Here is a 26,252-nt window from a genome sequence, read left to right as displayed (position 1 = left end):
GTCCATTGTAATTGGTGCTCTGTGGATGGTAAAGAGAAGTCAACTGAACAGGGGGTCCCGTGTTTAAAGACTAAGGGAGGGTTATGCGACGCCGGTCAACTGAGGCTGTTCATAATTATTGCTCCTTTTTTTTGCCGCATCTCATTGACAGTGATATTGATGCGGAAAAAATGAAAAAAATGCAATTCTTTGTTTTTTTTTCCTCAACTGGTTGGTTGTGACTTCCAAGTTGAACATCGAGAAAAAACAAGATTAAAAAACGAATGTTTTATTTACAAAGAAAATGTGTCTTTGTTGTTGAATGTTTTAACAGTGACAACTTGGAGTGTTGTACGTGCGGCAGGGGAGGTGAACGGGGAGGAGACGCGGGGTTGACTCACTTGTGGCCGCGGCGAATCGAGCCTGGTGGTTTGAGAGTCTTGTGAGTGGAAGTGGAGGAGACCTATATGTTCAGGTAATTAATGGACTTGTGAACCATGGTCACCATGCCCGTGTTTCTCGTATCGTTTCTATTTCGGGGCGGTATTGGCTAGCTTGTATTTCCATCGTCCAAAGATAAATTTGACGCCTAAATTTGTCTCCTCTAGAGTTTTTCTTCCATACAATATCTTGTTTAAAGGGAAAACGAAAGAAGTAGCATCCATTCTGATGGCGCAGAGTTTTTCTTTAAAAAAGGTTTTTTACAGCTGTTTTGGCCAGTCTAGATGACTGCAATTCCAAACCAAAAAGTTTTTTAATACATGTTTGATATTGTGGTAATTTTTGTGGTAGTAATTTGAAAAAATTGTTTTATAAAAAGTATTTTGGTTGAAGTTGGTTTGATATTTATATATATTTGGTTAAAGCTATGGTTGAAATTGAAGTTGAACAAAAAATAGTTTAAAATGTTTGGTTAAGAATGCTTTTCAAATTAAGGTTATAAAATAACTAAAAAGATATATATTAATATTAATGGTTTTTAATTTAAATATTGTAGATTTAACTATTGCTATTATATCTTGAAATAAATAATACTTTATATAAAATATTTTTTATTGTTCCATTAAACTATCTACAATTCTATCATGTACGAAATTTATCCGACAAGGACTATAATTTTCATGGTTTTTTTAGCGTATAACAAAATCAAATAAAATATCATCAGGAACAAAATTGGAATTACAATCAAATTCTACAAATGTTACGCCATCATGAGATCTCTTTCTAATTTATGTAGTGTCATTGAATAATGTTAAACACTAGTTTTTTTTTAAAAAAAACACAATTAAAAATAAAAAAAATGGATTTTTTTTACTGGGTCAAACCCGGTCCAATACATTTAAGTTCGGACTGGACCCAGTCCGACCATGAACACTGGAGATGTTATCCACTGTTCACGTGAACTGTGCAAGTGAATTAATTCACTTTGCACTGTTTATTTTTGCAAAGTAAACAGTGCAGAGTGAAATTCACTCTACACTTATCGTGAAGCAACTTGAAGCTGCTTTTAATTCACCTGCGTTTTCAACGCAAAATTAATTGGGGCCCACAAACAGTAAACAAAATTTTCTACTTTACCAAACATGTATTTTCTGTGGTTTGCTTCAAAACCAGAAGCAACAGCTGGAATTTTCAATTTGACACCTGATACTAACATGGCATGTTTAATCCTGCCCTAACACACAATTATATGCATTTATTTTAGATTTTTATGAGCTGAGCCCTAAAACTTTTCATGAACATGATTTTTTCTAAGTATATATGAGTTTTTCTATTCAAAATATACATTATGTTTTTCCACCCGTGATACAACAATCATAACATGATATAATAATCAACAACTATCATGGCTAGTTAATAATAACACACTAATTTCTTCATCAATAGTATGTTTTCCTTCTCCATGAAAAAATCTTAAGACATAAGTGTATTAATTTTTCTAGTCACAAGGAAAAAAGAGATATCACATCTTTAGCCACACAAAAATAGTCCATAAGCTAGTCAGGCAAGAGAACCATCTAGGTGGTGGCTCAGTGGTAAAAGCTTGGGATCAAGAGGTTTGCTCCCTCTGTGGTCTCAGGTTCGAGCCCTGTGGTTGCTCATATGATGGCCACTGGAGGCTTACATGGTTGTTAACTTCAGGGCCTGTGGGATTAGTCGAGGTGCGCAAAAGCTGGCCCGGACACCTACGTTAAACTAAAAAAAAGAGTGCATGCCACACAAGTTATAGCAATACAAAAGTCAACCGGAACTAGGCCATGCTATTCAGTTTTTATACATTACACCCATATATGCATTCCCCAGTCGTCTTTATTTTATTTTTTTATCCTTATATATTTATTAATTTAAACATCAAAATGTTCTATATTTCCATGACGGACTAGGTTTTTAGGAATAACTCAGGGAATGCTAGAAAAAGGTCTATATTTACCAACCCATAACGCAATCATGAAAAGTCCATATTATATAAGTTTTTAAAAACTTTATTAGTGGTGCCTTCCATGGGAAAAATAACAAAAAAATAGTCCATTCTCTTTCACTTCTCATCAAAAATATCTTTCATGGCCAACAAAACTCAAGGATATGGGAGAATAATCGATCCCGCTATAGGAGTTTCAACTCCTCTAGATCTCCAACAAGTGCAATTGCTTAAGAATATTGTTCTAACCATACAAGAACAACTTCACACGTTTTCATTTCATCAATAGAAAATTCAACACACGGTTTCTTTACATGCATTAAACGCATAAAGGCAACTTTGGTTCCATGAAGGAATATAACGAAATGATATATAAAATATGCATGATATTTCCACTCTTCAAAGGAGTCACTCTCGCTATGAAGAGCAATCCTCCACAAGTTTTAACTATATGCATGACCATCTCCATCAATTATCTTTTGACTCTTTCTCGCATGTTCTCTGATAAAAAAAAATACCTAAACGCGAGACGATATTAAAGATTTCATAATCTAATTATAATAATAAATTAAACATTATTTTTATTATGTAATATTTTATTATAGAGTACTGTTACGCGCACTTCTTTCCAAAGACTATATCCTATAAAAGCCAATTTACACAACTACTTTACATATCCCAAAAAGCATATAGAAAACGACTTCATCACATTTTCCATGTCTATCCGGTTGTTTTTTCTTGAGTGGAATAAAGGAGAAAAATGTCCCATCAGTATTTCAATTATAGTGTACCACTCAACGGTGAATGACAAGGTATAAAAAGATAATTTTAAGATGATAGAACTTGTGATTAAAGAGGTGTATTTCTTTGTTTTTTTTTTTTAGTTCAAATCTTAAAGCAAATATTTCGAGGGATTTAAGTTATATGCATCAAATTAATATAGAGATTGTCTCTTAAAATCATCCAGGAAAGGATTTAGTTTCAGTCCATGCATAAATTGAACTGAAAATGGGCATGTGTGAACACTGAAAGACGCCGGGCTGCTTCGGCAACTAGCTTTTCATAAATAGGAAAGGACTATCCCTACAAGGCAGAATACCACAACGAGGTCCTGAGCCTATAACGCATTACGCAACCCACCCAAGCTAGTTGACATGTATTTTGGCAGAACGAGATTCGAAAGGAAATTCAAGAGCATGCGCAGTGAAAAATCAACTATATGTCCAAGACAATGAGCACGCACCTTCAGAATTCAAGGGATAAGACAAGCTATGGGCTTATCATAGCGATGGAGCTTCATGGCCCTTTGTACCATGGCATGATCTATCATGAGCTAGTACTAGGGCTTACAGTTGCAAATAACTTAGTGTACAAAATATATTTTTTTCTCGAATTCCATAAAATGCCAATATGTGAAATGGGTTGTAAGAACTTGAGTTCCTAATTAACTTGTCTCCATTCATTTTTTTTCATGAGAAAGATATACGGTTTAAGAAAATAACTTAAAAATATATAAATTATATTTTTATATATAACTAAATTTAAAAAAAAAAGTTTTTAGTGGGATAAATACATAATTGTGATGTCTATTTATTAACTAAACATTTTTCAAATTATTTGAGATAACTTTGAAGGTGGGAAGGTACGGTGGAAGATTGGCAAGTGAAAATATCGAAGAATTTCAAATCTCTCCCTCTCTAATTAGAATCCAAACAAGTTGTGTCCTTCACTTCCAAAAAGCTAGAGAGGGCTTCTTCGCACCTAAAAGATTTAGATGAGACTACTTAAAATATCTAAGATATCGCAACACTTGATAACCATTTGTTTGGTAATTAAGCTAATCTATTATTTTTATTTTATTTTTTGAAAAATAGTACAGCATTAAAAAAAATATCCGGTAAAATATCACCACCCTAAACTAATTTACAAAAATAACATAATTTAAAATGACACATGTTCAATCTATGTCACCTATGAGACATCATTTTCAAGACACACAGGTTGCCGCCCATAGAGAAACAGGTTTAACATGTATATCTTAGAGATACACAGGTTTAAATCCCACTTCGAGGTTTTGCCCGCCATATAATCTTAACTTTTCTTCTACTAATTATTCCCCTTTATTGACTGCTGAAATTCTACCGATTTAGTAACTGGTCTGGAAGGGTTTGATCGACTTGAGATCAACAACAACTCCCGCAATAGAGCCAGCAGCAGCGGCTATAGTAATAATGAGGCAAGCAATACTCAGGACTTGCAGACCAAGCCATCTTGTGCTCCACTTTGGTATCCTCCTTTGGGCAATATACATCTCGACGGGGAAGTAAACAGTCAGTGGCCAAAATCCCAAAGCTCCGAGTAGACCGACTATGTCATTAAAGAAGGGAAGTAGCATTGAAATCACAGTGGTAAAGATCACAAAGAGGGTCCTCCAAATCATTCTAAAGAGGTTGATATTGAAGGGGCGGAAACCAGGAACTGCGACTTTTATGTCTTTCGTAATGATTTCACTATCTGGAAACCTTGCAACTGCTTCTTTTTCGACGAAAGCAAAGAGAGGTTGGCAGAAGACCTGGTATGCGCCAACAAGGTGAATTACTATGGCAGCATTGGCAATATCAAGCAACCAATATGGGTTATAAAAGCCGAACCCAGTAAGGAGATTTCCAGGGGACATGTCTCCAAAAGCAGCATAGCCAAAGCAGCCACAGAACATGTAGAAAAGGGTTGTGACTGCAACACTTAATAGAGTTGCCTTCCTTATCGTCTTGGCTTCTGATGGTGGGGATTTGACGGTGTCCTGTTAATTATGATATAAAATTGTAGGTTGGTTTAAATTGTAAATGAAAATATCAAATAACGTGATCCTGTTCTTATGCAGCAAGAGAAATGTGTATGCTACAAAGATATAATAATGTTAGCACCTGAATTTCAATGAGGATCATGGAGTAAGAATAGGCAAAAGCAATGTCACCAAGTGCTTGGAAGCTCCTCCATACTTTTTGGGTTGGAGTCACTGTGCCAATGCCTATTCCAGTTAGACTTCCACTGATTTTCCCATTTTCTATAACTTTACCAATGCCGAGACCTAGACCAATTGATGAATAAGTGAAGGACATGACCGCAGCGACAAGAGAGAGCCATTGTAACTGATCAAATCCAGGAATTTGAGACAAAAGTATCTCAGCTATGCCAAACCCTATCATGTATGGATTGGCATTCATGCGGCATGGATCTTTTCCCCCACTCTGGTGGAAACAATTAGACCTCTTTATTGCCCTGTTTTGTTGAAAAAGAAAAGGCACCGTTAGCCCAGAGAATTCAAAGCATAGCTAGGCATGGTCAGCCATAGCAAGTAAGACAAAAAGAAGTTCATTTTTTGTTTTACTTGAAAGTGAAAGCTTACATCATGCTTATAGACGATGCAATTGTGTAGCCAACGGCAACTCCAAAAAGATTCAGGTACTGAACAAATCCACATATCTTGACCTTCACACCACCTGACAAAATTAAAAATGAACATATAAATAAGAAATTAGAATCTTAAAAAAGATTCAATCAAGCTAGCTCCATATAGCAGCAGGAATATTTACCAAGATTGGACCGAACAGCATCCATGTAGGTGTAGTTCCTCTTGCCAGTTATAGGATCACCAGAGCGGTAGCAGACAGAGAGCAGAGAAGAAGTATAGCAAGTGACTATAGAAAACAAGAACATGAAAGCTGGCCCAGCAATCCATCCAAGCTGAGCTATAGCCCAAGCCAAGGAAAGAACACCAGACCCAATAACAGCTGTTATGATGTGAGCACTTGCAGTCCATACGGTTCCTGTAAGGAAACAGATCAAGATGAACAGAATAATCTTTGTCGTTTTAGATTTTCTTGAAAATCTTGATCAAGAAATAATAATGTAAAGGAGTTATAAGGATTAATCACCAGCTCGCTTTTGACGGCCATCATCATCAAACCACTTGGAGCTTCCTTGTTGATGCATGCCAATGGAGACATCAAAAACCTGGTGCCTCTCTGCGCTTGTGTTCTCAGTCTCACCCATCCTTCTTTAGCAGTAAAAGAGAATAAAAGAAAGAGGAGTAATTAATTAGAAGGGATAGAAGAGGAGGGCGGGGCGGGAGGTTATTTATAGAAAAAATATTTTTATTTTATTAATTATAGAAACTGTTCGTTTGGCTGAATAATAATACTTATTAATAACCTTGTAAATTAAAGTTAACTCAAATTGAATATAATACATGCCGATGCTATTTTTTTATAATGAAAATAAATAAATAAATAAGATAATTATAACATAATTATTAATAATCAGTAAGGACAAGTCTTGATACTTAACTGAAAAAAAAAAAAATCAATGGTTGAGATACTCCATTGGAAAAACTGAAAGTTGTAATACTTAAATTAAAAAAATGAAGAAAGTTTGTTGACATGTACCTCGGCGCATCAACTTTTCATTTTTTTTAATTTTTTTTTTAAGATTTAACTGGATTTAAATGGAAAAACTGGATTTGTTTTCTTAAGATTTAATCAACATGTATGGGATTAATTCCTTGTAGAAGAGGATTTTTTTTAATAGTAAATTAATTATCAACCATTACTTGATATTTCTTCATAAAATGATCATTAAGAGTTGAAATCTCACTTACCATAATATATATTAATATTAACAATACACTAAAAACACGTGAAGGAAATTACTACAGTAATGAAGAGTATCTTCCCCCACATGTTATAGTGCGGCACTATAAAAAAAACATATATATATTAATTAATATTTTTTTAATTTTAATTTTTAATATTAGATTTTTTTTATTGGTTTCTCCTACTCTTATAACACAAATCGCGAGTTTGACAATTAACCTGACTAGCTCGGTTTGTTTATTTTTTTTAATTTTTTTTTAATTTCATCTTTTAATATTGGATGGTTAATTAAAAATTAAACTTTATGATTTATTTTATTTGTTTTCTATTAGGTTATTTGAGAGATAGGGGACAAGAGTCCTTGTATAGAACTTCATCTATGTAAATAATGGCCGTTTGGTATTGTGGTTGTGGGTGAGGTTCACCCGCAACCACACATATTGTTGTTTGGTTAAGCAAAAAACATAATTTCATTTTGGTAGGACCCATCATAAACTGTGACTGTGCCGCAGGTTTACAAGAAGCAGCTCTTTGCTACTTTTTACGCGGATGAATAACATAAACAGTGTAGCAATGCTCCACTATTCACGTGACCAGTAGTGCATGACTACACTGTTCAGTGACCAGTGGAGCATGCCTCCACTGTTCACGTGAATAGTGGAGACATTCTCCACTGTCCCGGCTGGACCGGGTCCGGTCCAAAGCTAAAAATGCATTGAACCGGGTCTGACCCAGTAAAATAATAAAAAAATATTTTTTTATTTTTTATTGTGTTTTATTCGAAAAACTAGTGTTAAACATTATTCAATGACACTATATAAATTAGACGGAGATCGTTTGATGACGTAGCATTTGCAGAATTTGATCGCAATCCCAATTTTATTCCTGATTATATTTTACCTGATATTGTTGCGCTCTTAAGAAACCAAGAAAACTGTAGTCCTTGTCGGATGTATTTCATACGTGATGGAATTGTAGATAGTTTAATGGAACAAGAAAAAATATTTTATATAAAGTATTATTTATTTCATGATGTAATAGCAATAGTTAAATCTACAATATTTAAATTAAAAACCATCAATATTAATATATATTTTCTTAAATTATTTTATAACCTCAATTTAAAAAAACATTCTTAACCAAACACATTAAACTATTTCTTGTTCAACCTCAATTTCAACCACAGTTTTAACCAAACGTACATAAATACCAAATCAACCTCAACAAAAAGTACTTTTTATAAAATAATTTTTTTCAAATCACAACCACAAAAGCTACCACAATACCAAACAGACCATGATCAAAAAGTTATATTCGATATAGCATTTGGTTGTTGTCATAAAATAAAAAATAAAAAAATAAATACCAAGTTTGGTTTTAGAGGTCTTTGTCATTTTTAGTTAATTTTTTATAATTTCAATCTTTATCCTTATATTCAAATCTATATGTTGATTTTAATTAATCTAATTTTCACCATTAGACCTAAAACTAGAAAATATAAAAGCAAAAATTATATAAGAAAATATTTAGATTTTAACAAAAAAAATAATGAAGAGGTGGAGATTGAATGATAATTAAAAAAATGCATTTATTATGAAATCATTATCTTGTATTTCTAACTATATTGAATGTTAAGTTCACATTTGTGCTAATATTTTATTTGATATATGATTGGTTTAATTATTTATTTTATTATTAAATATATTTGAAAATAATAATTTAATGACTAAGTAAGTCATAATTTAATTATATTATCTTTTTAGCGATGAATTATTTCTTTTATGATTATAATTTTCTAACATAATTTTAATGAGCGGAGAGATTATCATTTTAAGTTAGTTAAAGAAAAAGTAATGTTCATTATAAACTAAAATGAAACTATTGATATCTATTTATTGTTTCAAACAGTGTAAGGATAATGATATTGTATATCAAGAATCAAACAATTTTTTTTTGTATTTTATTCCATTTTTTCAATATTAATCAAATAAAATATAAAGATATTCATTCTATTTTGTACACTATTATCAAATATAATTATATTTTTATTATATTTTCTCTATACCCTACCTAGTCATTTTCATTTTTTCTATCCGAAAATAGTAATCAAATGATACTTTAATTCAGCTTTTAGAACTTTAATAAACTCAACACCATGATTAACATAGTACTATAGTTACATTAAAACATATATATTGTATATTATGTAAACTTATATTAACTATAAGAATTAATCGTCCTTCATAATTTACTTAATTTAATAAGATTTAATTTATTCATCGTTATCATAATATTTAATGTCTAACAATCGAGACATGGCGTAATCACTCTTAAGAGTTGATCATTACAAGACAAATATATATATATATATATATATATATATTACTCGTCAATTGTTTGACAATGTGTATCATATTCATTTATTCCTATGCTTGATGCTTTGGTTCCCGGCGACAAAGGAATAGATCGGTCTTCAAGCTAACATCTTTGAATGGAATTAATTTATCTAGTCAACTGGGTGCCGCTGCTAGCTATAAGCTTCAAGCTTTCTAGGATACGTAGTTCAACTCTTACTTTGTGAAGAAAAAGAAGATAGTATTGAATGTTGATTGTTTCGTGCATAAAACAAGAAGAAGAAGAAGAAGCTACGATCGTACGAATATTTTGGTGATGAATAATCAAGTCACGACAAGCTTAATTCCTTGAGAGAGAGAGAAAGCATATTCCTTGCAAAAGATTTCGAGCATTGTTTAGGCGTTGCATAAAAAATGATAATATATAAAGAAAAACACAAATCACATGTCCTTCCCATGGTGCTTTCCAAATAACAAAAAGATATCTCCATGCATGATTGTTGGTTATTATTTTGGGATAAAAAAAACAAAAAAAAACAGATAAAATAAGATAAAAAAAAAAGAAGGATACAAAACTATATTTGATATGATGTACAAGATAAAATAATTGTCTCCGTATCTTATTGGTTATGATGGATAAAATATAATAAAATATGAAAAACTCTATTTTACCCTAAAATCAGGTTTTAAAACTATGATAATAACCATTTTTATCCATATACTGACTCGGGGCAACCCGTGTTGACCTTCTCGGTCCGTGATCTAGACCTTGCACCGGTCGACCTCAAAGTCGAGTTTTAAAACTATGATAATAACAATTTTTATTCTTATATTGACTCGTGTAAACCCGGGTTAACCCTCCTAATCCGTGACTCTGGTCTTGCCCTAAGTTAACACCTGAATCAAGTTTTAAAACAATGATAATAATCATTTTTATTTTATGTTGTCCCGGTTCAACCCGGGTTAACCCATATGACATGTAACCCGATACTTACCTCGAGTCAACCTCCGAGTCAGGTTTTAAAACTATGATAATAACCACTTTTGTCTTTATGTTGATCCAGATCAACGATCAACCCCATTATTGACAAATGCCTTGCCCCGGGTCAACCCCTGAATCGGGTTTTAAAACTATGATAACAACCATTTTTATTATTATATGTCTTGGTTGGATAATTTTAAAATTGAGAGTTTTTTACAATAATAGTTTAAGAATAAAAATATAAATATTGTCTCTGAAGACATGTCCTCTTTGTACCTTCTATTTTGGAGAAATTCACTCCAAAATTGTTCTAAAGACATATTTATATTTATGTTTGTCTCTATTTCTTCAACTAAACACATTTTTATTTTCACTATCTTTATCTTTTCTGACAAGATAGTAATCAAATGCTACTTGTAAGCCTCCTATTATTAACCAATTATTTCATAATTGTATCATTAGTTCCAAATAATTATTAAATATATTAAAAGAACACGAAAAAAGAAATGGTGAGTTCAACTTTATTCTGCTTAATTCAATTTTACTATTGTTCATATGAATAGTGTAGTTTTTTTCGTTTCAATCATTAGAACCTTTTTTATTTGTAATTTTATACTCCTACGTTACATTAACATGATTTTATTGATTGAGATTTCTTTTAATTCATATTTCTCACATATACAAAGCGTTGAAGAATATTTTGATGACAATTTAAATATTAATTTTGCAAAATAAAACTTTATTGATAGTTAAAAAAAAGGAATTTAAAGAAGAATTATCAAATTTAACAAAAACAAACAAAAGAGACCTCATTTAAATAGTGCCATGAAAAACTCCAATGTGCTCCCTAAAGTTTTAGTTTACCTATTTATTTGATCCTTATTGTTATGAAATTCTACCCACCAAAAAGGTTGATTTTAATGTTAATGAGTTTGTATTTTCAAGAGAAATTCAATGAAGGTGGTGTTGCCCTTTAACCATACCAAAAACATAGATCAAGTCTTTAAAGCTTTTTATTGATATATTTATTTTTTGTTTTTTAGAGAGCTTAGAAGTTGTTTTATGGTTGAAATGAGTTTCTTATTGTTTCTAGGGTAATTTAAGATGAAAATAAATTCAAAAATAAGTTTTTGAAATCTAAAAACTCAAACATTGATTTTTTATGGAGAGATGATAAAGAAAGTAGTAGAAAATATTGAGGTGAAAAAAAGTGTTATGATGATGATATTCTACCCACCAAAGAGGTTGATTTTAATACAATGAGTTTGTATTTTCAAGAAAAAATCAATGAAGGTGGTGTTGCCCTTTAACCATACCAAAAACATAGATCAAGTCTTTAAAGCTTTTTATTGATATGTCCATTTTTTGTTTTTTAGAGAGCTTAAAAGTTGTTTTATAATTGAAATGAGTTTCTTAATGTTTCTAGGGTAATATTTTAGGTGTTTAAAGATGAAAACAAGTTCAAAAACAAGTTTTTAAAATCTAAAAATTCAAACCTTGATTTTTATGACCATAAACTGGTCCAGAAGATATTAGATTGTTTCCACAACAAACAACCTATCATTTGTTTGAAAAAAAATAACTAGAGCTAGCGATGCTCGCTGGCTTGGGCTTCAAAACCCAAGCATGCCTGGGTTTTTTTTTATCATTTACCAAGCATGCAGGATTGAACTCTAAAACTTCTCTTTAGTTTTAGTTTGAAATTAGGTGATATAAATATGACAAATATACTAAAACGTTTTATGAGCATAGAGATACCAAAAGCCATTGTATAGAGTTTCATCAATGTAGCTCAATCCATCAAAGAGTTATATTCGACATAGCATTTGGATGTTCTCATAAGATTAAAAAAAAATATATTAAAACATGAGGTACAAAAAATATGTTTGGTTGTGGAGGCTTTTTTTTTTTTTAGTTAATTTTTTGTCCTTCTAAAAAAGAAAGATAAAGCGGGAAGAAGATAAAAGCAAAATGAAGTTAATTTTTCTTTTTACAAATATCTATTTAAACATTTTATAATTTCTACCGTTAGATCTAAAGAGTAAAAATATAAAAGCAAAACTTACAAAAACAAAATATATGTTAGATTTTAACAAAAAACATGAAGAGGTGGAGATTGAATGATAATGAAAAAAATATGCATTTGTTATGAAACTATTATCTTATATTTCAAAGTATATTGAATTTTAACTTTTCATTATTGCAAATATTTTATTTGATAAATGATTGATTTAATTATTAAATATATTTAAAAATAATAATTTAATGAGTAAGTCATAATTCAAATACATTATCTTTTTAGTAATGGATTTTTTTTTTATGATGATTACACATTTATATAACATGATTTTAACGAATGGAAAATTATCACATTAATTTATTTAAAAACATAATGCAAACTAAAGTAAAAATATTGATATCTATTTATTGTTTCAAACATTGTAAGGGTAATGGTAATAAATATCAAGGATCAATGTGCTTCCTAAAGTTTTAGTTTACCTATGTATTTGATCCCTATTGTTTTGGAATTTCATATTTTAATCCTAAATTTTATTTCTTTACATTTCAGTCCCTAAACATTGAGAGATGATAGAGAAAGTACATGGAAAATATTAAGGTGAGAGAAAGTGCTTCAATGACGATATTTTAGCCATCAAAAAGATTGATCTTTGTGTTAATGAATTTATTTTTTCAAGAAAAATTCAATGAAGGTGGTGTTGTCTTTTAACCATGCCGGAAAAAGTAGATCGAGGTATGTAAAGTTTTTTACTCATTTTCTAAATTTTTTTTTATTTTTTAGAGAGATTAGAGGTTGTTTTAGAGTTGAAATGGGTTTGATAAGGTTTTTAGAATATTGTTTTTAGGTGTTTTAAGATGAAAATATGTTGAAAAATAAGTTTTATGATATCTAAAAACTCGAACCTTGATTATTTATGTCCATAAACTAGTGTAAAAGATGATAGATCGTTCTTCACAATAAACGGTTTATTGCCTGTTTGAAAAAAAAAAACTAGAATGAACGGTGTTCCTTAAAAAAAACAATTACGCATGTGAGCCTCAGATTTTTTATCCTTTATCAAGCATGCAGGATTGACCTCTCTTTTATATATAACTTTTGATTAATTTTTTAATTTAAATCCTAATTTATGCCTTTTCTCTTACTTTTTTTTTGTCTTTTTTTGCATTAATGTTTTTATTTAAATTTTAATTAATATCCTCTCTTTTTAAAACATTTTCTGGTTCACCTTCCTTTAAAATAGTAATTAGTCTTTTAATTATTTTTTTTAATTTTATAATACTTCAAAAAGATTATTGTAATTTATTTTTAAATTCTTTATTTTTATATTTTATGTAATTAAATTGTATTTATGTGATGTATTTATAAAATTAAACATCGTTTGTTCTCGATGACCATAATTAATCTCTAATATAAAATAAATAAAAAAGTATAAGATAAAAAGAACAATTAAGATTTAATATTTTCATGTGCATGTATCTTTTGGTTTTATTTGAAAAATTAGCCTTTTATCTTAATATTTAATTACCATTATTAACTCCTTTTTTATTTATTGATTCATATATATTTTTAAATTTATTTTATTATTCGTAAATAATAATAAAAAATTTCAATAAAAAAACCACATCCAGATAACACTTTTTTCTTTTACATTAGAATTTAACTTGAACTTTTAGCCGTGTTTTGCAGGTTACAATACTATTTTTAACTTAACAAAAAAGGAAAATACAATCTCTTAATAAAGAAAAACGATACTATTCACTTCTTAATAAATCACATAACCTTTTTAACACAAGAGTTATTTTTAGAGGGTATGGACCGCATATTAAATGGGTTGGTATGGAGGGTATGTTCTGAGTATAGGTTTGGAAGGTGGCTTTTTTAAAATATTAAATAATAAGAAAAAAAACAAGAAAAAGATACTTCTAAAAAAATATGAATCATTCAATTATAATCTTAATGTGAGATTCAATCATAGATTTTATTAATCTATACTTTTTTTTTTTGGATTCGAGGAAACCCTACCTCCCGGAAAGTACAATTTGTGGGCCCAGGTGAACGAGTAAAACTCCAGCTGTCCCAGGCTCTTACAAGACGTGCACGTCCTGACTCGAACTCGAGACCTGCTGTTATTAATCTATACTGTTCATATGTATTCTAAGAACGTTATTAAAAATATTTAACATTATTAAGTTTTGAATGAATATGGCCTGGTTTGGAACAATACTTTTTATAGATAGGATATAACAAATTAAAAATCAAAATAACATGCGCTAAATAAAAAAAAAACAAATATTGAGGGTTATTTTGAAAATTTAAGGGAATAGGTATGAGAACCAAGGATTAGAAAGAATAAAAGAAAGAAAAAAGGATCGCCAACATCAAACTAGACGTTTATCAACGACACCTATAACCTAAGGACAAAAGAGACATCAAGATGAATGGGACGTCGTTTTGAAAGTTTTTATTTGGCTATCAAGCGATGCCACACACATTGCTTGAAAACGACAATGAACAATCACGGGCAACAACTTTTTTTATAATATTTATTATAATATAAAATATCCATCTGCCTCTTTATACAGTAATAACAAAAAAAAAATTAAGAGAAAAGAGGAAACCAACCTTGGACCAAAGGTAAAGTTTTTTTTTTTTTTTTTTTCCGGTCTAGTGGCATTTTCATACTTTTTTTAAAAAAAAAAAAGAAAAAGAAAGCAAAAGACACCTACCCCATCAGCTAAGCCAATTGTTTTTGGTTTGAAGGGCAAAAATGTAAATCCACTTCTCAATTCACCGTGCATAAGAGTCATAATTTACAGTAACCTGCACTGTTTTTACCCCTTTTCTTTTTAGTATATCTATTTTCCTCGAAGGAGGCAGTTGTTTCGCACGGAGTAGTGAAGAACCATTAACCATTCCTTTGCTTGATGGCTGAGTGCATCGGGTTCTTGAAATTGTACCATTAAACTTAATATATAATTAATTTATAATTTATTTTCATAATCAATTATACCAAATCAATCTTAATTTATAATATTCTTAACAAAATTTAAAATTAATTCAACGACTTTAAATTCAATCTAAATAATTATTTTATTTTAATTAAATCAAACACAAATTCATAGTAATATAATATTTTTACCTTATTTGTAAGACTAGAAAAAAAACTGAGGTGGCGGCGGCAACAACAAAAATAACAGTAGGGTTTTAAAACAAAAACATCCTAGAATCCTAGAATACTTAGAGACTAGGATGAATTTGATTTTTTATTATTTTAATGGCAAAATCTATGATGGTAATTGGTTGTTTTTGAAAGAAATTAAGCGTATCAATGCTTTTAGAGAGAGAAAGACAACGTTTGTTTGTGTTGTTGTTCTTCGATCTGGAAAGTTTAAATTTTAATTGATGTCTCGCTTCTGGAATGTGATATTTTAAGTTGACGCATTTTAAAAACATAACATTTGATCATATCACTTTTTAAAAGTGTAATATTTGATAATGTCGTGCTTTAAAAGCATAGTATAATCAAATTATGTCAATATCTTACATTTACCGTACTAATTTGGAAAAATATCCTGGAAATGAAGATAACGGAAGAATATAGATAGAACTTAGAAGACTGAAAAGACACAACTCACAATAATTAAAATGTATGAAGGAGATTGATTAAACACTCGGGCAATGATTTACGTTGAGCTCATCCTGGCTTGAAATTTCCTACGAAAGAGGACTAAAGTGAAAAGAAATGTACCATACAAGGGCCAAATGTACAGCTATTTCAGCAAATTGGAAAGAGTAGAATGTTAGAACTCGTGTTCTATTTGAAGTATACTAGTGGAAATGTACAAGTTAGTTTGTCAACAAAGGATTATCTCTTGAGTCGATCGCTATGCTTTTTTTTTTTCGGGGTCTGCTCGACAGGTATATTGTGTTACTTTTAAGATATTATTGAGATAATTATTCCCCGTATATATCGAGTGCAATCTTCTCCTTTTTTTTACACCAAACCTCTTCATCTATATATTAAAAAAATCTAAAACGCGTTGGTTTTTCATTGTAGCAGTAGTTTTTTTGTTTTTTTTTTGTTTTTTATATGTAATGTATTACTGTACACACAAAACACTTGACTTTTTCTATTTTTTTTGTTTTTCTTTTTCTGTTTTTTTCGCCTATGGGTTTTTTTTTTCAGTGTTTTTTTTCTTTAATGAATTTTTTTGTTTAATTTAGTTTGTTAATGTGAAATTTTTTTTTTATTTAGTTATCATATTTTTATTACACTGATCTCGGGTTTGACGAGTTAACCTGAATTTGTTTTTTGTTTTTTTCCTTTTTAATCAATTTTTTTCGTTTGACCCATCGATTTTTTTTTCTATTTAGTTATCAAACTTTCATGACGCGAATCCCAGGTTTGACGGGTTAACTCAGTTGATTCAGATTTTTTTTCTTTTTCTTCATTGGTAATATGCTTATGTCTTTTGTTTGTTTTTGTTTTTTTTAATTAATTTTTTTCGTTTAATTTAGGTTGTTAATGTTCACATTTTTTTTTATTTCTTTTAATGAATTTTTTTTTGTTTAATTTAGTTTGTTAATGTGAAAAAAAAAATTATTTAGTTATCATACTTTCATGATACGGATCTCGGGTTTGACGGGTTAACCTGGTTTAACGAGTTAACCTGAATTTTTTTTTGTTTTTTTCCTTTTTAATCATTTTTTTTCGTTTAGTTTAGTTTGTTAATTTTTTTTCGTTTGACCCATCGATTTTTTTTTCTATTTAGTTATCAAACTTTAATGACGTGAATCCCAGGTTTGACGGGTTAACCTGATTTGACGGGTTAACTCAGTTGATTCAGATTTTTTTTTATTTTTCCTCATTAGTAACAGGCTTATGTCTTTTGTTTCTTTTTGTTTTTTATTATTTTTAATTAATTTTTTTCGTTTAGTTTAGGTTGTTAATGTTCAAGTTTTTTTCTATTTAGTTATCAGACTTTCATGACACGGATCTCGAGTTTGATAGGTTAACCCAGTTAATTCAGATTTTTTTTCTTTTTCTTCATTAGTTTTTTTCTTTCTATTGGTTTTTTTTAATTAATTTATTTAATTATCATACTTTTATGACATAATTTTGCAGATAGATCCACATCCAAGGCTATTGGGTCTGGTATTAGAGCTAGACCTGAACCTACTGGGTCATGCAAGTTTAATATTATTATTATTATTATAAATATTACTTTTGGGTCAGACATTATAACAAAACCTAAGATTCTTGGATATAACTTTGCAGAAAGACCTAACACTTTTAAATCTTAGTTTTTTTTTTGTATTTTTTATATAAAAAAATTAACCTGCGGCATCGCGCAGGTTATGTGACTAGTATATATATAAAACGTGTATATTTATTTAATTTTTATGCATATGAAAATCATTAATGATAATGATAATATTGAATAAGTTAATCACAGTTAGAAAATAATATAAATCATATCTTATGATTTCATTTAACAGCTTAAGTTATTGGATTGAAATGGTTCTTTGACATGGTATCAGAGCCTTGATGACTAAGCTGTCATGTAATGTGGATCTGTGCAAGTTTCAAGCTTAAAAGCTTTCACTTAAAGGAGTGTGTTAAAGAATAATATAAATCATATCTTAGGACCTCATCTAATAGCTTAACCTATTGGGTTGAGATGATTCTTTGACAATAAACATAGATGTAAACTCGCAAATTAACACAATCTTTACCTTAAACTATTTGATTATTAAAATTAAATAATAAGAAGTCTTATTAAAGTTTTTAAAATATAATTTATATTATAAAAAATCATTTCATCATTTAAATATATAATATTATTTAAAAATATAAGTTGTTAGATAAGTTTTTAACGTATAATTTATATTATAATTTATCTCATTTTAGTTGTCTAATGAAAATTATTTCTGACTGAATCTTAGGCATGTATTATCCTATATTGATGCATTCATGAAATCCACTTGTATGAGCCAACAGCTACAAATTAAATATGAAGTGTACATAATGATCTAGAGAAAGAATTCCATTTAGAAACTCTAGAATCTGGAACAGAAAAAAGATATCTTAAACAAACAAGGCTCTTGTTAAATCTTGAGTTAACTAGATGGAGATTAATGAAAGGAAAGAAGTGATTACAAGAAAAAACATGAAAGGAAATGTCTTGACAAGGAAAGGAAAGGAGAGGGGAGGGGAAGAAAAAAGAAGCCCTCGCCAGTATAAATTGTCTAATTAAAATATTATTTTAATATATTTTTAAACTAAAAAGTATTTTAAACTATAATTATTATTGAAAATATGAAAACTATTAAATCAGGGAATATGGGTCGCATGGAAGGAGAGAAAAATGGCAATGCAGTCAACAATGGCTGTCCTATTGCACATTATTATTTTGGGGGTATAAATCTCATATCTTATCTGATCGATACTGCAAGCAATAAAGCAGAAGAGTGAGAGCAAGTTGCAACCACTAATAATTGGTTCCTTTCTTCATTTATTGCTTTCACTGCTGCATAGAAATTGAAAAGATCAGGCAAGGGGGTCCATGAAAGGAAATACAAACTTTTGAGAATTATTTTATGGACCACCACCACTCCATCCCACTAATCAATTTCTTTTCCCAACAGAGGCCGCCGTGTAGACTCGGTGTTGAGTCACCCGTTGGTGCGGCGAATCGGCCTCGTTGATGGACTCGAGAAACATAGCAAGCATCTCTCATGTCTCTCTGTATTTATTCTTGTGTGCACAGTTCTATGCATCTTCCGAATCATAAATAGTGTCCTAACAATATACAACTTCTCTTCGTATGAGCATGCAGATCAATCGAGCCTATGGTGTAACTCCAGACCAGGAGGGGCAATGCCCTCTTAAACTGGTCAATCATGTTGATGGTATGGTCGAACATCACCAAGACTGTAATTTGTGGAGGTGAGTGATGACTACTGCAGCCCGAGAATAAAGAACAAAATCCTGAGAACAGCCTCTAATTGGACCATGTATATTATTTTATGGGCTTATTGCTTTATGTCAATTTTGATTACCATTTGGACCATTTTGCAGGCTTGGATATGTATCATTGTTAAACTTCGTGGTAGGTGCATGGATATTCGAAAGGTATTGAGATATAAGTGAAATTCCTAATGATATGCTTTAATTTATCCAAACAAATCCGATGCTCATTCATTGTCTAGGTTTGGTTCGTATTGGCCAAAAAGAATTATTTTACTATAAATTATTTTAATTAAAAAAAGTTTTTGATATCAACACCTCAAGTGTTGTAGATGTCAATCGGAACTCGATCAAATATATTACATCCCTAAATATTTTTACTCGTGTTATTTTGTTAAAATCTTCTTTTAATTGTGTTAAGTCTCCAAAAGATTAGAAAAATATTTTTGATAATGGAGTCGTAGATTATAGATGGTATTTGTGACTCAAGTGTTACGGATACCAGTTATTATCAAAATTACTCTAATATTTATAGCGTTCGTGATCGGCCTATTCAATTGTGTATTAATCGAAAGGTAGATCACGTATGTTACTTCTTTCTTTAAATACTTTTGTTGTTTGGGTTAATTTGTTAAAATCAATTTTTAATTGTTCTAAGTTACAAAACACACGAAAAACATCCATAGCAAATTCGAATTCCCTCTTCTTGGAACCTAATGATGATCGACATATAACGAATCTTGAATTCAGCTTACCACTTAATAATTAGCTTTCTAGAACTCGTACAATTTTTTCACATGCATGCCAACTTTTGGACCAGGAAAGTTAGGCGTGGATTGGTGGGTGAAGATATCTATGAATTTTATCGTTAGAAATTAAAATCAAATCAAGAAGCACACTTGCCTCCCTGCCTTCCAAAAAGTTGCAAAAGGGAGCTTTGGTAACTAATCTGATTGCAATGTCACCTCTTCAAAAATCTAAAAAATTGTATCACTCAGTTGCCATCCAGCTGGTAAGCTTATCATCCATCCGAGTGAATCTGTCACCATAGCTTGCATCATCTCTATTTACGTCTAATTAGTTAATCAACGCACTAATTTCACTTATGCTACCCGTGGCAGATGCAAATATTTGATAGGGTAAACTATAACTTGACCCTCTCTAGCTTAGAAATGATCAACTTTGCCCCCTATAGCATAAAATGTCTATCCTGATGTTTTCAGAGATTTCCAAGGTCATTAAATAGATAACACCGTGGGCCTACGTTTATGGTTTTTGATATTTTTAAAGTCTGTAAGCAGTTTTTGTTGGATGTTACCACATGCATGCGAATTCGGGAGGAAAGGCAAGAGAAAAGCAGGGAAAAAGTGAAGGAAGAATATGGGAAAATGCAAGGTGTTCAACAGCCAGGAACCATATTCGATCTTTTTTAAAACATTAAAGTTTATACTAAAATGTTTTCAAACTATGAGGGCGCAAGTGGAACATTTCTAAATCTATAGGGGCTAAAGATAGCTTACCCTACTTGTCATTCGAGGAGCCAGATTTTTTATTACAAGTTGCCCACAAGGAACAAAACAATTAAAACATGCAGGAGTTCCAAACAAAACAAGAAACGATTTGAAAGATTGCCATCTGCTTTGAGTGGATGCTGAGTTACCCTTTCCGAAGCCATTCCGGATAGGCTTTTTTTATGTAGAGAGCCCCAAAAGTAGCTATTTTATAGCCGACTCCAAACTAATGTCATGAGTAACAGTTTGTTCGCAACAAGCATCGCAGCTAATAGAAAAAATTAAATCAACTACTATACTAGATTATGAGTTGAGTGCAAGTTCTTGATCGGATCTTGACCAGGTCTGAGCATGCCTGTTCAAAAAAGATATATCGAAAAATAATATAAATTATATCTTGAAATATCATCTAATAACTTAAATTTTTTGGTGAATTGGTTCTTTGACATGATATCGAAGCCGTGATAGTCAAGCGGTCACGATTTCGAATCTCACCATTCTCATTTATTTGATAAAAATTAAGCACAAGGTAATGTGGGCTTGTGCAAGTTTCAAGCTCAAAGAGCTTTCACTTGAGAGGGTGTGTTAGAGAATAATATAAATCATACCTTGGAACCTCACCTAACAACTTAAACTTTTAGGTTGAGATGATTATTTAACAAGATAGAAAGACTCGGTCATAGGAACTTGAATGGAGAAGAGAAATCATGCATCTCATATTTACTCTGCTTTGTTTGCTTGATGTGTTGAAAGCAGCTAGAAGCTTGTTGCTGGAAATAAGACTGTTCATAGTTCAATAGATCTAGCGAATGTGTTAGCAATACAATGATATACTCATTCCACTGTAGAGCATCAACATGAACTTTAAAAATTGATGGCCCGTCCTCTGGTATACCACTTACAAACATGTCAACAGCGATGAATGAATGAAGAACATGTGATTGATATGGTATACCACTTGTTTAAGTTTAAGAGGGGAGAATGTTAATAGCAATTACAGTTTCTTGTAAACCTCCCTATCGCATGCGTGTGTGAGCCGGACAATGAGTGAGTCTCTTTGTTTTCTTTGTTCTAGTGTTTCTTCTTTCAACAAGTCTCTTGCCATAAACAATGTCAAACGCACAAGAAAGTGTTAGAATCGATGATGTTGAGAAAACAATTCTAAAAATACATCTCAGAATTTAAAAATAAAGCCTTGCTCCTAGTTCTCATCAGTAAGAAACAAAAGTACTACTACCGTCCAATTTGTTATCTCCGGGCGTGCAAGGAAGTCCTAGGAGGGACACACCGATAAATTTGAATATCATATAAGTCATTGATGTCCTTTAGAAGGGAAGCTGGGTATAAATGTGAAGAACCTAAAGAAAATTTGTTCTTGATATGTCTTATTGAAAAAAAAATACAGATATATAGCAAGAACAGGCTTGAGAATACTACCAAACATGGGAATCATAGTTGTTATTATAGTTGTCAGTACCCATCACAAAAACATGACCTTCAGGCAGACATATACTGCAAAACCAGTGGTGGGGAAAAGGTAAACAAAGAGAATAAAAAGCATCTAAATCATAATTGCATTGCATGTCATTAAGTGAAATTGTTATGAAATAATATATATTTATGTGGGGGAAATGACTTTTGAAAGAATTGAATTATAATTTGAAATTTTGATTGAAATGTCATTGTAGTAGGAGATTTTGTTAACATGAATATTACCTAAATTGACTTTAGATGCTTGAATAAAGATTTAAATGAGCATGAAGGGTTTTAGAGAATTGGAATTAATGATATTGCAATATATGTATATATTAAAAAAATAAAAATAAAAATTTATTTGGTGACAAATATAAAAAGGAAAATTGGTATGCATGTTGATACAGGAGAGGCTTCGAAAGCTGTGTTGCAGCAAGGCAGCACCTGAAATCTTTGATCGCGGGTAAGTGTTCCACACCTTAACATTTTCTTTTGTAAGATTGTCGTTATAATATTTTGGATATGTTATGTTATTTTATTTTTAATTTGTAAAACATATAGTGGAAGAAAGAAATTTCCTTATGGTGTGATATTTAATGCCCAGTAAGGGTAGTGGAAGATTAATGTCCGATAAGGGGCATTGAAATTAATTTCAGTTATGGGATTAATGCCCGATAAAAGACAGTGGAAATTAATCCCGGTGATGGGATTAATGGCCGGTAAATGACATAAGAAATTAGTCCCAATGAAGGGATTAATGTATGATAAGGGGCAAAATAAATTAATTCTACCGATGGAAATAAAGTCCGACAGTGGACATGAAGAAGTAATCTTTCTCGGTATTAGGATTAATGTTTAGTACTAAGAAATGGAAATTTAATTTCAAGATGTAGGAGTTTTACCCGGTAATGGGTAGAGAATTCAGATTATTTGTAAATGGAAATAACATATGCACCTAGGCGAACCAAGAATTATCTAGTATTGGATATAGGTTAAAAAGAGCTTAATATGAATATTATAGTTTAAGAAAGAGAATAAATAATGATAAATAAGAAATACTAACATAGAAAATAAATCGTTCAAGTTAAAACTAGACTGTGTGAATCTAATCGAATAAATCTTATGATGAATTGTGTTCAAACATGTCACTGTATTTATTTTAATTGTTTAGGTAAATTGTTGTTACATACTTAATTGTTGCTTGTATATTAATTTACAGGTACCTCTCAGCCTCGGGCAGCGTAATAATTATCTTTTTATAATTGAATGTCAATCTACCTTAAATTATGTAATTATAAATTTAACTTAATTATGCTAGTGTATGATGTTATACTTATGTTTTTTTTTTTTTAATTTACACTAATAGTATCAAATAATTTATGATTATAGATTTTGATTTGAATCTTGAATATTATAACTACATACATGATGTGACATTAAAATGAATTATAATAATTGTGATGAGATGTGTTGTGAAATGATGAGTCCAGGATTGTTGAACAATAATTGGGTTTGTTTGATGGGTACATTGAAGTGTTACAAATATGTTGATAATTTAGGATTTCTCGATATAGAGGAGACTTTACTGAAATTTTGGTAGATTCTTGTAAAGCTATATAAAAAAAGTCACCTCGAAAATGGTAATTATTTACAAGAAATAAAGCTTAAAGTGCATAAAAATATTAGGGTGTTATAGTTGGTATCAGAGTCCTGGCTTAGGTTCAGGAAGTTTGATGCAAATTGATATATGCTAAATTGTTGCAAGATGGTTCGTACGAGACATGGCACGAGTACAGATCTCTCTCCAGTGAGAATGAGGGATCGGGATATGGACTCGGGTGGGAGTCAAGGGGAGTATCCCCTGGTTGACATTGCATCTTATATGCCACCAGCTTATACTTAGAAGGGACGAGATGAGCCAGCTAGACTTCATGATGACACTATTTCGAGACGTGTTAAGGCATCGCAAACAGAGAATAGCTCAACAAGGACAGACAATTGAGATGTGGACTCGGGTGGGAATCAGGGGGAGGATCCCCTAGTTGACATTGCATCTCATATGCCACCAGCTTTTACCTAGAAGGGACGAGATGAGCCAACTAAACTTCATGACGATACTATTTTGAGACATGCTGGGGCATTGCAAACAAAGGACAACTAATTAGCAGGAACAGACGGCTGCGCATACACCACCGACACCGATAGGACTTATGTCCCATATGCTGATCCTATTTTTATAGCAAAGATAGTGATGGAAGTGATGAAGACCATGGGCAGTGTCCTAGACCCTGTGGCCCTAGCAGTGCCACCAACTCTAGTGGTTACGACACCTACAAATAGTGTAGTTGCCTTGGTACGGATTATGAAGAGCATGAGAGAGATGGGTTGTGAACCTTTTATTGGAGATTAGGATGCGGAAGTTGCAAGTAAATAGATCAAGAAGATAGAGAAGACCCTGATACAGATAAAAGCACCAAATGAATTGAGGGTAAACTGTGCCACTAAAGTGTTGACCGACAAAGCCCAATCATGGTAGGAAACGATGCAGTCAAGGAAAGCCATGGAGTTATGGACGTGGGGAGATTTTAGAGTTGAATTTGAGAATTAGTTCTACTCACGGTATCACCGTAAAATGAAAGAGAAGAAGTTCTTAACATTGAGGTAGAGTTATATATCTGTGTTGGAGTATAAGAGGAGGTTTAACAACCTTTCAATGTTTGCCGAACTTTATGTGCCCACTGAGCAACACATGATAAAGAAATAGGAGAAGGATAACAATCATTGTTGCAATCTAAATTGTCTTTCTGGTGAGCTTTAGGATTATTATGATCAAGGTTTTATTTATATCAAAATGATTTAGAAGATGCTCTATAAAAATATGATACTGAAAAAGCTGGCTCCAAAAAGTATGCTTATGACTGGTTTTTTAGGTTTAAAATAAATGAAAAAAAGCTTATGAATTCTAAATGATTGCTCATGAGATCTGTAACAAAGACATCCAAATAGATGAACAAATGCAAGTTGTAGCCATCATTGACAAGTTCATTGAATCTTGGAAAGATTTGAAGTATAAATAAAAAAAGCTCTCAATTGAAATTCTTATTACCTAGTTTAAAAGTAGAAGAAAAAGTAAGGAATCAGGACAAAGTTATTTAACTTAATAGATCAATTGGTACCAAGGTAAGTTTAATCACATCTCTCATAAGAGCCCCTCTCACATGTCAAAAAAACCCGTGGAAATTTTAGGCCAAAGAAAAAGTATTACAAGAAAAAACCTTATGAAAACCATTTTCATTCTAACCAAGCAAGAAATAATAGACCATATCTTAAACCAATATCAAATAATGGGCAACCACAACTAAGATAAAAATAATCATGCTTGTTTTGTTTGTGGTAAACTTAGGTATAATGCTAGGACTTATCATTTCCAAAAACATGGGCATGTTGCACAAGTTAATGTTACCATAAAGCCATTTATGGCTATAACTCCCAAGATTAATATTCTTAAAGGCTTGGATGGCCGGTGAATTGATTTTAGAGCTAATAGACTTGTCTTTTATAACAAAACCTTGTTCAAAACTTGTACCATCTTGAATGAGAAAAAGAAAGATCATGTTTGATGATTCACACTCTTCTAATATAGTGGGGGTTGGAGTTGTTCTTATCAAATTTACATTTGAAAAAGAAGTCACTCTCAATTATATGTTACATGAGTAACATATAATTTGATTTCACAAGAATTCACAAGAATTTGATTTCTGATTATTTTTTTTATCAAGGCTCATTTTAAACGAGTTATTAAGTTTAATCAATATACATGTGATGAAATGTTTAAGCTCAATATTGAAAAAAATGAAATTCCTACTTCTATATATATTGTGTCTTGTGTAAA

The 26,252-nt window shown here is 31.1% G+C and overlaps 1 protein-coding gene across 1 annotated transcript; it reads right to left on the bottom strand.

Moving 5' to 3' along the window:
- Positions 1-4,218: 4,218 nt before the first annotated feature.
- On the bottom strand, positions 4,219-6,497 carry LOC18099598 (amino acid permease 3). The gene is made up of 5 exons (XM_006383526.3): positions 6,334-6,497; positions 5,992-6,225; positions 5,805-5,898; positions 5,323-5,677; positions 4,219-5,198 (listed from the first exon to the last, which is right to left on the bottom strand). The coding sequence occupies exons 1-5, from the start codon at positions 6,449-6,451 to the stop codon at positions 4,545-4,547; spliced, it is 1,455 nt and encodes a 484-aa protein (XP_006383588.1). The 5' UTR covers positions 6,452-6,497; the 3' UTR covers positions 4,219-4,544.
- Between the last annotated feature and the right edge of the window lie 19,755 nt (positions 6,498-26,252).

Source organism: Populus trichocarpa, chromosome 5 (genome assembly GCF_000002775.5).
Source record: "Populus trichocarpa isolate Nisqually-1 chromosome 5, P.trichocarpa_v4.1, whole genome shotgun sequence".
Lineage (NCBI taxonomy): Eukaryota > Viridiplantae > Streptophyta > Magnoliopsida > Malpighiales > Salicaceae > Populus > Populus trichocarpa.
The sequence above is the reverse complement of the archived record's forward strand: the minus strand, read 5'-3'. Positions and strand labels throughout refer to the sequence as shown.

Coding starts and splice junctions, on each gene's coding strand:
- LOC18099598 (XM_006383526.3), bottom strand. CDS start 6,451: ATGGGTGAGACTGAGAACACAAGCGCAGAGAGGCACCAGGTTTTTGAT. Junction 5,899..5,991: donor TGCTGTTCGGTCCAATCTTG/GTAAATATTCCT, acceptor TAATTTTGTCAG/GTGGTGTGAAGGTCAAGATA. Junction 5,199..5,322: donor TGATCCTCATTGAAATTCAG/GTGCTAACATTA, acceptor CATAATTAACAG/GACACCGTCAAATCCCCACC.